The following is a 12,553-nucleotide window of genomic DNA, read 5'->3' on the forward strand; positions in this document are numbered from 1 at the left end:
GGGGCATGGTGACATGGTGGCACTTCCTGGACATGGGGCACAGGGTGGGGCATGATGACGCCACTTCCAGCGGCGGCAGGGGTTATGCAAATGTGTTAATTAGTATGCAAGGTGGTAGGCGTGGTTTAAGCTCATTATGATATGTGTACCCCTTTACTACTCATGGATTTGTCCTATCTCCCCTGATATGGTGTTTGGTGGGCTTCCAAGTCCTCCCTGGAGGCTGGCATCCCGAGACTATTGGTGCTGTCAGATTTTCCCACACACACACCCTTGCCAGGCACCCCTCTCCTCTCCAGGGGAACCCAGGTGAGCTCTTAGTGGATTTCAGTGTGTTTCCAGTTCTCACCTGGAGGCTGACACCCAAGCATTGCTTGGGCTACCAGCCACAGCTGTCCCCTGCAGCTCTGACATGCAGTGTCCCTTTCCCCCAGGGCAGGTAATGGGAATGGGAACTGTTCTCTGCGTGATGAGCAGCAAATCCTGTTTATTCGCATCATCTCCTGCCTGGAGGGTGGCATCTGCACGCTAGATCTGAGAGATTCCCTCCCTGCTTTTGCGATTTTTCAGGATTCCACCATCTCTGCGGCCTCAGGATACGATGGTTTGAGTTAGATGCTCCAAATGTTCAGGGTAGCTCCGGAAGCCTCTTCTCTGACTTCCCCCCCATGTTTCAAGAAAATTGGAACAGGGGTCCAATACTAGGGGCTCCCTATCCTCTCTCCATTATATCCAAAGATGAGAAAAAAACAGAGAAATTCTTCTCACCACTGGAAGTAATGAGCTCATTATGTCCTATGGTGTTTTCTCATTGTAGGATACAAGGGAGAGGATGGGGGCACCCTCTTTGGAAGCCTCTAGAATTGGAATCCCTTTGAACTTTGAGGGGAGTCAGACAAGAGCCTCATGAAGCTACCCTGAAAATTTGGAACCTGTAACTTAAACCCCTACCTCCCCAGGCCATGGGAAAGGCTGAAATCTGAAAATCCCCATTATAGTCAATGTCACCATTATCTTTAAAACTTTGGATATCTCCAAAACTTTGATCGTTGAAGCAGCTTCATCCGAAATTGAAGTGGTCCAGATTTTTCTGCTTAGCGCACATGCCTTGTCTAGCCCTACCTAATCCTTCCATGCCAAAAAACAAACAAATCAGTGGGTTCTAGATCAAATCTGAACTCTACTTAGAAGCTAAAATGACCAACCTGATGTTATGGTGCTTTGGTCACATGAAGAGAGGACAAAAGCCCTGGAAGAGACAATAATGGCAGGAAAAGTGGAAGGCAGTAGGCAGAGAGGAAGACCCAACATGAGATGGACGACTCCGTCATGGAAACCATAGTGGCCCTCACTAGGTGAGACCTGAGTAAGACTATTAACTTTGAGGAGGTTGTTAATTGATGGGGTGGCCATAAATCAGAAGTGACTTGAGAGCCCTTATTACACACACACAAGCATATATCAAATTGCAGAGAGAAGCCTAGCTTCTCTTAGAAGTTAGAGGTCTAGTTGTAGATATAGACCATTTTCTCTCCCTTGTAAGAGACACTTCTTAACTTCATTTCCATATTATAATGCCTGGGTGTAGTTAGTGGTGAAAATGAATCAGTTCATCCTCAGCCCCACTGGGCACCAGGCACCGCTACAAGGTGTTGAGAACTTCACGGCATCCTGTGTGCGCCATGGTGCCTGCTCCTCCACTATTCCCTCTTTTTCAGAATATTGGTTGGTTGCTTTGATCATCAGGGTTGATTTGGCCTTGTGGCATCAGAGAGAGTTTGAAATAGAAAGGTTAAGACAGATTCTGGTGGGTAGCCATGTTGGTCAGAAGCAGTAGATCAGAGTTTGAATCCAACAAAGTTTTATTCTGGGTACATAAGTGTTCATGTGCATGCACACTTCTTCAGATACATCAAAATGGAAGTTACCAATCCATACATATAGGTAAAGGATGAGCAGCAAATTAGCACCCAACGTAATGTAGGTGTTTAACAAATGCAAGAACCAAATTGGAATAAGCAGCTTAGTTGATTTGGTCATCACTCCTCTGACTTGGGGGGGGGGGAGCACACAATTAAGGAAATATATAGTGCAAGTCATCTGTGCCAAGCAGCTTGTGTTTTTGTCTATGGCTGTCTGGCAATAAGTATACTTTAAAAATAAAAACTGTTGTTAATACTGGATGTACTTGATGTAGTTTAATGTTGTATTTTTAAATAGTAAGTGAAAGTGGCCTTTTATGCATGCGTTGATGCTTGTGTATGCCGAGCTCCTGATTAAAATGAACGCGTTTATTATTGCTGCTCAGACCCTATTTTTCATATCTCGCCCCAAATAAGTCCCTCGGGAGTCCAGGGGGACGCAATGCCGGGCCTTGCCTACAGCGCAAACTTGGCTCGGGAGGACAGCCGTGCGCGGCTGGCGCGGGGATCCCGGGGAACGGCGCGGAGCTTCGGTGCCCCGATCCAGCCTGTGGCGGCGCGAGCCCTTCGAGCCCGGCCCAGCGACGGCCGCATTTGGCACACGCCGACAGCCCGGGGCCAAGAGAGGGAGGCGCCAGGCGCGGCCAGTCTCGCCTTCTGCTCACTCAGGATCGGAAGGGGGCGACGAGCAAATCCTCCTCTCGGCGCAGCAGCCCCGTTTCCCTCCTAACGGGGGGCGGGTGGGCGGCGCGTGAGCAGCCGCCCCTTCCCCTCCCTTTCCTCTTCCTCCTCGGCGCCGGCTCCTCCCTCCCTCCCTCCCTCCCTCCGGCCGCACGGCCCGCCGGTTAGATCCGCCGCAGCAGCGCCCCGCAGCCGGCCAGGGAGAAGGAGGCGAGGGGAAGGTCAGGCCGGCCGGCCCATCGCAGGACAAGGGCGCCTTCCGTGGCCGCGTCCAGAGGCGTCGCTGCCCGGCTGCGAGAAGCGCGCTGCGGAACAAAGGAGCCCCCTTGGCCGGGCGCCGGTCGGCTGCAGCCTCTCGGGCAGAGCATCGGCGGCGGCGGGAGGAGGAGGAGGAGGGGCGGGAGCCGGCATTCCCCCCCCCCCGCGGGGGCCGCATGGCTCCGGCTGCGGGGCTCTGACGCCTCCGACAGGGCCGGCCCGAGTACTGCAATGCCGCCCGCCGCAGCACCCCCGACGGCTGTGCGGAGCAGCGACGCCTGAGCGCGGCCACACGGGCCCCGCACGCCGGCCGCGCCCCCGCCCCCGCCGCGCCCCGCCGCCGGCTCGGCTGCTCTCCTCTCGCCCGGGAAGATGGCCACGCTGCTGCGCAAGATCGGCCTGATCCGCCTGCACAACCGCGACACGGAGGACCCCAAACACCACCACCACCACCTCCCCCGCGGCAGCTTCCCACAGGGCTCCTCGCTGCGCGGCGGCGGCGGCAGCGGCGGCAAAGGCCAGCCCAAGAACAAGCCGCCGCCGCCGCCGCCGGCCCTGCAAGGCACGCCGGCCCGCGGCTACGCCAGCCCCGCTAAGGAGAGCGCCGGCGGCGGCAGCCGCGGGAGCAGCCCGCTCGCGCGCCACAAGGCCCGTCGGGGCTCGGGCCCGGAGCCGGCGCGGAAGATGCCGCCCGCGGCGAAGGAGGCGTCGTCGGGGGGCGTGCGGGGCGCGGGCCCGGGCCCGGCCTTGGCGCTGGTGGCGGCGGGGCGGCAGGCGCACTGCACGCAGGTGCGCACCCGGCGGCTGATGAAGGAGCTGCAAGACATCGCCCGCCTGAGCGACCGCTTCATCTCGGTGGAATTGGTGGACGAAAGCCTCTTCGACTGGAACGTCAAGCTGCACCAGGTGGACAAGGACTCGGTGCTGTGGCAGGACATGAAGGAGACCAACACCGAGTTCATCCTGCTCAACCTCACCTTCCCCGACAACTTCCCCTTCGCGCCGCCCTTCATGCGTGTCCTCAGCCCCCGCCTGGAGAACGGCTATGTCCTGGACGGTGGCGCCATCTGCATGGAGCTGCTCACCCCCCGCGGCTGGTCCAGTGCCTACACCGTCGAGGCCGTCATGCGCCAGTTCGCTGCCAGCCTCGTCAAGGGCCAGGTAAGGCTGGGCTGGGCTGGGTGCCCTCCCTTGGGCATTGCCCCTTGAGCCCTCTTTGCCAGGAAGCCCTACCCTGTGGCAGATCTGGCATCTCCTTACATGGAATGGAAAGCCCTACAAATGCCCTTGCAGGTGTTGTTCTTTGGCCATTCCTGGGGTGCTCAGAAGTTAGGGACAATTTTGTCTCTCCCCTCTGCCTTGCTGTTGAACCTCTCTGAGAACTTGAACCACATAATGTGGCACATGGAAGGAGGTTCTGGAGGTGGGGGAGCTTGCAGAATACATGGCAGCTGGTTGGAGCTCCCAGTAATGTGGGATTTTGCACCGACTTCCCTGTTTAAGGAGATATGATGTTCTTTTAGGGGAACATCAAAGATTGATAGGCACATCAGAATATTTTACATTAAACTCTTTTTTTCCACTCAAAAACAAGTGCTTGAAGATTTTTCAACATCCCATTTAGTTTTTCAAACAGTCAAAAGACATTTAACAGAAATATTTTATTGCTACTCTTAATGTGGTTTAATAATGTGTATTATCATCTGATAGATTGAGTGTTACTATGATGTTATTTTTTTTTTAATTCTTCCCAACATTTTAAGATGTGACAGCTTAATAGCAAATGCCTCCCTAATGTCATTACATTATTCAGGGGGAAAAGATTGAATGTGTTGACTTACTAAATTTAGCACATCCTGAAAATGGATATGATCATCTCCCAGGTTATACCAATGGAATTTTTATGTTCACCTTCCCAATTTGCTGATACTGTATATCCATTTGCTATGTTACTGATCCATTTTTAGAAATGCAAAAATTTCCACAATACTGGCAAATTTTCAGGAGCAACTTTTCCTGTTCATGACTGTCTCCCAGAATGCTAGAATTTAAATAGAATGGACTTGGCTTAGATGGATGATTCTTCATTGAATGATGAAGGCAGCTCCCATGTGACAAGACAGGAATGGGGCCACTGTCTCAGAAAGGTGGGAGGAAAAAGAAATCAAAATAAAATCTCAGGGGAGAGTCCAATGAAGACTGGAGTTCCCAGTGCATTAGCAGCGAGCAGTGGTAACACAAAATGGGACCACCACATTTCTCAGGGAGTTGTCCCCTTATCCTGGACAGTGAATTAAGTGACAGTCACCTCTGTTACCACCGTTGGACTTAGATCCAGCAAAGTAATTCTTATGCTCCACAGTGGTCTCATGTGGAAAGGTTTTTGCTGCAGTGATTGGATATCGCAGAAAAAAGATTTGTGGCCTGAAAGGAGAGGTTCTATAGCCCCACCTAAGATTATAAGTATGTGAAGGATAGAAGGAGGTAGGGCAACACATTTATGGTAAGTTCAAAGCCTTGAGCCCTGCTGAAAACTGAGGGTCTACATCAGACTTTGAAGAAACCTGCCTCCCAAAATCGAAGATATGTTTTAATGGCAATATTACATACTGTTTTTTAACTGTGTGTCATCATAACTCACAAGGATACTGAGAAGAACCCAATCCCATGGAGTGTATGTATTCAGCATCCCACGCTGTTGTGGCAAGAATTTTCAACCCAAGATGGCAGCTGAGTCAGATGCATCTTTGCATAGAGTTTATTCCTGTGAGAAGATGGTTTTTATCCCCCAAGGCCATTTCCTGATGTAGTCATAGGGATTTAGGTAGGGAGAAATCTAGAAGCCAATCTGTTCCTTTGGAGCTGCAAAATCTGTATCAGGGGCCTTCATGGGCTTCATGTTTCCCCATGAGACATATGTTCTGATCACAGATCAAAGCAAGATCTTAGGGTAAACTAGACGAGGCAGCAGGAGATCCCTGAATATAACCCCTGAATATAACCCAGCATCATTAAACAGAAATTGTTACTGCAGGCAGAAATTGCTGCCATTTTGGGTTATAGCATAGCAGTGGGCAAAGAGGGTGAATTTTATTCCATTCCTCTCTTGAATGGCCTTGTTGGTAGGATCCACATCCCCCCCCCCCCCCAAACAGGCTGGAAGAGACAAAGGAAGGAGGCAGGCGCTGGTGATGGTCTGAAAGTCTGTGAAGCTCCCCTTAGTTGTAATGATGATCCTTCGGCACATTGTCTAGTCTGTACCCCCAGGATGGCATCCCACATTTGTGCATGAAGGTTTTGCATGGGCAACCCTACGTTACAATGTACTCCAGAAATTCCAGATCTTTTTTTCTTCCTCAAAGCACGGCATTGCCCTGAGTGATGAAGTGGGCACGAATGATTGCAGCTCCCTTGTGGCTTTGGGGCATGATTAAATGGGATGTTCCCCAGTGTGAGAAAATATCCTGTGAAATTGTGCTTTCTGTGCTTTTCCTTTTTAAAAAAAAGCACTTCTGCACACAAATTTAGGAAAACCTCACCAGCCCAGTTAGCTTTGGGCTTTGTCCTCTCACTCAGTATAGCCTCATTGACCACAGACATTTGCCTCCAGTTTCCCAAGAAATGAATATTTCTGATGATAGCTTGACACCAGGCATTTTGTTTCAGAAAAGAAAGGACTAAGCAGTTCTCACCAGTTTTTGTCCTGCTCAGGAAAAGATGCACAGATATTGGAAAGATGCAGTCTCGAAGCAGATCTGTGCCTCTCAAAATGTGTCTCTACGATTTGGCCTTCCCTTTCCTCCCCCTCTCCCCCAGATGTGCCAGTCATGATTTTTATCCTTGAAATCTACGTTGCAAATACCTGGATGGTCCATTTGAGGATTAAGAATTCCAGAAAAGCAGGGACACATTTCATTTGGAGAGAGTATTACTTCATGTTGTAAGGCCATATGGTACATTTATTTATTAGTCATGTATTACTCCTTTTGTTACTCCTGCAAGAAATTCATATCATTTCCATGTTGATGTGAGCAATTACTACTATTTGTGTTTCTGCTTGCTTCCAATTCTAAAAAAAGTTTTTATTTAATTGCTTTATGTGACTCTACTGTTCATTTATTCTCCATTCCCACCAAAATGACTGCATGGTTAGGAGACCCCCCTATCAAGCTCCTGAAGAAGTGGTACAATCCTACAAAAGCGAGTTATGGAATAAAACTAAGAATCTTGTGGGATCTTCAAGGTGAATTAGTTTGGTCCCTTTTGTCCTAGCTGATGCCCCTCACAATTCTTCTTCTCATCTGATCAGGCTCAGCAGTTTGTTGTCAAACCTTGAGATTCTTGCAAACAACTAAGAGAGGAAAAAAGAATATATTGGAAATGTATTGGCTTGTTTTTCTGTTCTGTATGCAGGAGCTTGTTCTGCAGCAACAATTTCATTCTTTTAAATATGGAATGAGGTTTATAAAAATCTGTGAAGCCAGTTTAATTTCTCCTGATGTCACCATCTTATCTTATCTTAACCCACTCCTGTGGAGCGGTATAAATAAAGCGCTAAGCCCTAAGAGGAAGGAGATAGGGCGGGCCCTGTCCAGGATAAAAACTCAGAGGGCCCAATCAGGAGCCACTATCTCCCCCCCCCCCCCGATTCCGAGACCCGTTCCCACGCTGCCGACGCTTCCCAGCCACCAAACATACACGCACCCGCGCACCACTATCTTCCCCCATCAATCCCGAGACCTGTTCCTGCACCCCCGCCACTTCCCAGCCACCAAACACCCACGCACATACGCACCCGCGCACCGCTATCTTCCCTCCCCTGATCCCGAGACCTGTTCCCGTACCGGTGCCGCTGCCCAGCCACCAAACGCACGCGCACACACACACACACATATCGCAGACCCTTCACACACACCCCTGTCCCATCCCATTCCACCTACCTCCCAGCTCCTTTTTCCTTCCTGACTTCCTCTGTTTCTCAATCTCCTTCCTGTCTCTCTGTCTCTCCCTCGCACTTGCTTCCTGTCTTCCTGCTTTACTTCCTTTCTCCCTTCCTTTCTTTCTCCCTTCTATCCATCCCTTCAACCACCCCTTGCCCTCATTTCTCCCTCCCATCCCTCCTTCCCTCTTCTCCCATCCTTTCCTACACCTTTACTCCCCATCCGCTAGCGCCTGCTGTATTTCTTCTACAGTGGGCTTAATTTCTAGTTCCAAATAACACACCAATTTAAATCCAATTCTAAAGTGAATCATGACCGAAACATGGAATCTACTTATTTAATCAGAGCAGGGCACAGGAAGAAAATATGGTAGCATTTTTCCAGGGAATTGCCTTGTTAGATATTAGAGAGGGTTTTCTTAATCTGCTAGATGTTCACAAATCTTGTCATTGTTTGTATTCTTATACTGAATAGGAAATGAAGTACCCATATGCACATTGCTGGGAATGAATGAGTTAAATGATTGCCAGTCGTGCCCAGAATGATTTGTTCTAGTAAGGCAGCCAAGGCAGAGCAGGGAATATTGCAAAGGGGGCTTGTGTACTCAGTATTTGCTTGGTAACTGCTCTCAAGGATTCAGACTCACCACTGTGCAGTATGAATTGCATTATATAACCCTGGCAATTCTGTTGCATAAGGTGGGTGTACAGCGGCTCTAGCTAGTAGAGACTTGAGAATCTTGATTCCATTTGCAGCACCAGTCTTTCTGAACAGTTAATTTAAGTGCCTGCCCTGAGCAAACATCCTTCCCATCCACAAGGTGAAATGTGCAAAAGATAGCTGCTGATTTTGTGAAACCCATCATGATCATTACCTTGCACTGTTTGGTCAGATCCAGGGTGTTCCTTAGAATACCTTATGTTGGTGACCTTATCTCATGTTCCCCAAACACATAATCTTTAAACAGCCCTGTGGCGCAGAGCGCCACGGACTGTATAAAGGAGTAAGGGCATGTGGGAGGAGTTAGGGTGGGCCCTGTCCGGGATAAAAACTCGCAAAAAACCCGCAAAGCGGCTCCTGATTGGCCCCTCCAAGTGTCCATCCCGGCCCAAGCAGGCAATGTGCGGATGAATTCCCTGCTTCACCCGCACAGACAGCCACGGGTGAGTGGTGGGCCGCGCCGCCTTCTCCCGGCCGGCGGAGCAGCCTCACTGCGTCGTAGACGCAGCGAGGCCGCTCCACCGCCCGGGAGACGGCTCGAGAGAGCCTCGGGGGCCGGGGGGGCCTGGAAGCCTTCTCCCGGGCGGCCGAGCAGCCTCTCTGCGTCCGAGACGCAGCGAGGCCGCTCCGCCGCCCGGGAGAAGGCTCGAGAGAGCCTCGGGGGGCGGGGGGGTGGGAGCCTGCCTTTTCTCGCCCTCCGGAGCGCCCTCATTGCAGCGAGGGCGCTCCGGAGGGCGAGAGAACGTCGTTCGCCGTTTGGGGAGGGGGGGGCGGAGCCGGCCTTTTCTCGCCCGCCGGAGTGCCCTCGCTGCAGCGAGGGCGCTCCGGAGGGCGAGAGAACGCTGTTCGCCACTTGCCACGCCTGCACCGCCAGCAACGCGCCTGGCCTGCTACCGCCACCACCGCAGCTGCCCTGCTGCTGCCGCGCCCCTGCACATGGTCACCCGCCTCATCGCCGGTCGCGAACCAGTGCCCTCGGACCACCTGGCCGCTCAGGAGCCGCGCTACATGCCGGCAGGTAGGCCTCCTTCTTCCCATCCAAGGCCCGTTCCGCAGAAGCCTCACTGACCCCACACCATCCCTCGCATCGCTGGTGCCCTTTGCATTCTGGGGGGTGGGGTGGGGGAGCTGTCTAGCGCCCATTTTATGGCAGTATAAAATGGGCTTTAAATCTAGTAACATAATAAGATTGAACATCACCAGTTCAGTCTAGTCCACCATCTTCTTAAAAATAATGGCCAGGCAGATTCCCAAGAGTGGTATTCAGAGGTATCATTGAGGTTACATCAGTAAACCTTATAAAATCCAAACTGACAAGTCACCCATTACCTGATTGGCCCTCATGCAGGAATGCCCCGCCCAGGTACTTTAGACCCAATCAGGAGGGGCAACCCTCAGCCTGGAAGGGCTTAATGAGGCATCAGCTCTCTCTCAGACGTTTGCTGGGTGGAAAAGGAGCCAGCCTCAGAGCATGTCCTGGGTACAACAGGCTTTGCCTCTAGTTTACCTACAATAGTTACTGATAGACCCCATAAATGTGTCTGATCTTAAAGCTGTGGAGGCCACCACTATGTCTTGTAGAAAATTCCATATGTTTCTTTTTTTAACATTTCTGACCCTATTACCAACTTCATTGGGTGACCTTGAGTTGGAGATATTATGAGACACTAGAGACAAAGCCCGTTGTACCCAGGAATACGAAGGGATCTAGGATGCATACCTACACAGTGGCCTTCCTGACGACTGCCTACATGGCAAAATCTCCTGCCAACCCTTGGACTCTTGAGGCCCCACCTCCAAACCTCTAGGAACATTCCTGACCCAGGGGTCACCAACCTACAATTGTGGCTTGGAAATCTCCGGGGATTGGACCATAGAGATCAGCTCCCCAGGGGGACACACTGCAATGACAACTCATCTCTAGGCTCCTGGAGATTAAAAAGCTTGCTTGGGAGAGGCAAATTCTGCGGCAGGGAGGTTGCAGGATGGGAGAGGTTGGGACCTGGGGATTTGCTAGAATTGCAGGTCATTTCTGGTCTACAGAGATCAGTCCCCCTGAAGAACAGCCCTGGCTTTGGATACAATGGAGGTGCAGGGATGCCAGGCTCCAGATGGGAAACAAGGAGAAATGCTGGATGGCAGTAATTGGTAATAACAATAAACATCAAATAATGCATAAACTTGTCAGATTCTTCATTCAATGAAAATATTTAATTGATAGCCAAATTTGCTTAAAGAACTTAAAACCTTTCAGTTCAATATCAGAGTAAATCGAAAACAGCTGTATGTTACAATTGAACATGAAAACATTAGTTGGCAAAGAACTTACAGAGTGTTTCTCAATTACTGCCACTATGTCAGCTTTTCTAAACTTTTTTTACCATTGAGAAACTCCCAAAACAGTCTTCAGACTTTGAGAATCCCCATACGGGGAATCTCCAGGTCCCAACTTCTGGTCCCTGCCACTGGTCAGGGGTTCCAGCCTCCAGGTGGGACCTGGAGAACCCAAAAATGAAAGCTCCTCTCCAGACTGCTGAGATCAGTTCCCCAGGAGGAAAGAGCTGATGGGGATGGGAGGGGGGGCTGTCTAGCATTCCCCTCTACTTACACACAAACACATGTACACACACGGAGAGAACACAGGTGACAAAAGCATTCCTTCCTTCTCAAATAGCAAACTTTATTAACCACATAAACACCACTCCTTGGATTGCTCTGAGAAGCCATTGTCCAGAATGTCCAAGTTTAAAGGGAAAGAATTTCCTAACAGTCAATGAGCAAGTCAAAAGAAGACTTACACCATCCTCTTGCAACAGCTTCTTCTGCCTGTGCTCTAGCTGTGCTCTCTTTAAGGCAACGACAATCTGTACAGCTTGGTGTAGTGGTTAAAAGCAGTGGCTTCTAATGTGTGAGCTGGATTTGATTCCCTGCTCCTCCACATGCTGGGTGACCTTGGGCTAGTCACAGTCCTGTTAGAAACTGTTCTCACTGAGCAATTTCTCTCAGAGCTCGCTCAGCCTCACCTACCTCTCAGGGTGTCTGTTGTGGAGAGAGGAAGGGAAGACTATTATAAGTCACTCTGAGACTCATTTGGGCAGTGAAAAGCAGGGTATAAAAACCAACTCTTCTTCTACTGGGAAGATGCTACTGGGAAACAGTGTCTTCTCCCCTCCACATATCCCCATGGCCTTGTGCTTCTGTGCCCTGTCTACACTTACCCTATCTTCCATGTCATTGGTCTCAAATTTGCTTTGTTGTGATGGTCTTGGAAAGACTGCAGCAAGACCAAGGTGGTATCCATATGGAAAGGGAAAGCCTACATCTTCCCAGTCCCACCCGTATCAGCATAATTTTCCCTGCTGCAATTGCCTGTGACAACTACCTCCAAAGCATTCCTCCCTTTTCAGATTGCAAATTGCAAAACTCACATGACTTACTCATGAATACACATTCCTAGGACAGAGGCTTTTCCTGGCTGTCCTGAATCCCAGAGGGCTAGTAGGGTGTCATTTCTGGGCCTCCAACAGCCCCCCATCCAGATGGTGCACACAGGCTGCATCAGAAGGTGGCTCACCCCCCCCATGTCCTACAAGTTGAAAAAGGACAGGAGGACAGGGCAACTTATGGCAGCAGGGGGAGTAAGCTCCTCTGAGGTAAGCGCCTCTCCCCCCAGCAAACTTTTGACACTGGCAGGAAGTTGGAGTAGGAGAGCTGACCCTTCCTTTAGCCTTTCCTGGCTGAGAACTCCCTCTTGATTAGGGCTAAACTACCAGGGTTGAGGGCCCTCTGGATTGGGGCTCAAGTATCCTGGCTGAGGGCCATGATTTACTCTTGACTAAACATTCCCAGGGCATTTCCGAAGCACCTTGGGTCCCAGAGAGCTGGCATGGGGGCTGTTTCTGGGCCTCCTCCAGCCCCCCACCTCCAGAAGGCATGCAGAGGCTCCCCTAGCTCCCCCATGTTCTTTGAATTGAATTGAAAGAAGCCACTGCAACTTACTGGCAGCCAGGCATGCCCTGAGGTTGGCTTCTC

At 50.7% G+C, this 12,553-nt stretch overlaps 1 protein-coding gene across 1 annotated transcript in view; it reads left to right on the plus strand.

Moving 5' to 3' along the window:
• Positions 1 to 2,607: 2,607 nt before the first annotated feature.
• The window catches only part of UBE2QL1 (ubiquitin conjugating enzyme E2 QL1), a 35,914-nt gene continuing 25,968 nt past the window's right edge, over positions 2,608 to 12,553 (plus strand). The window contains exon 1 of the mRNA XM_077310828.1: positions 2,608 to 4,022. Coding sequence (XP_077166943.1) covers positions 3,234 to 4,022 — 789 coding nt within the window. The 5' untranslated portion in view covers positions 2,608 to 3,233. The remainder of the gene's footprint in view (positions 4,023 to 12,553) is intronic.

The sequence above is a fragment of the Paroedura picta genome, chromosome 14 (genome assembly GCF_049243985.1).
Source record: "Paroedura picta isolate Pp20150507F chromosome 14, Ppicta_v3.0, whole genome shotgun sequence".
NCBI lineage: Eukaryota > Metazoa > Chordata > Lepidosauria > Squamata > Gekkonidae > Paroedura > Paroedura picta.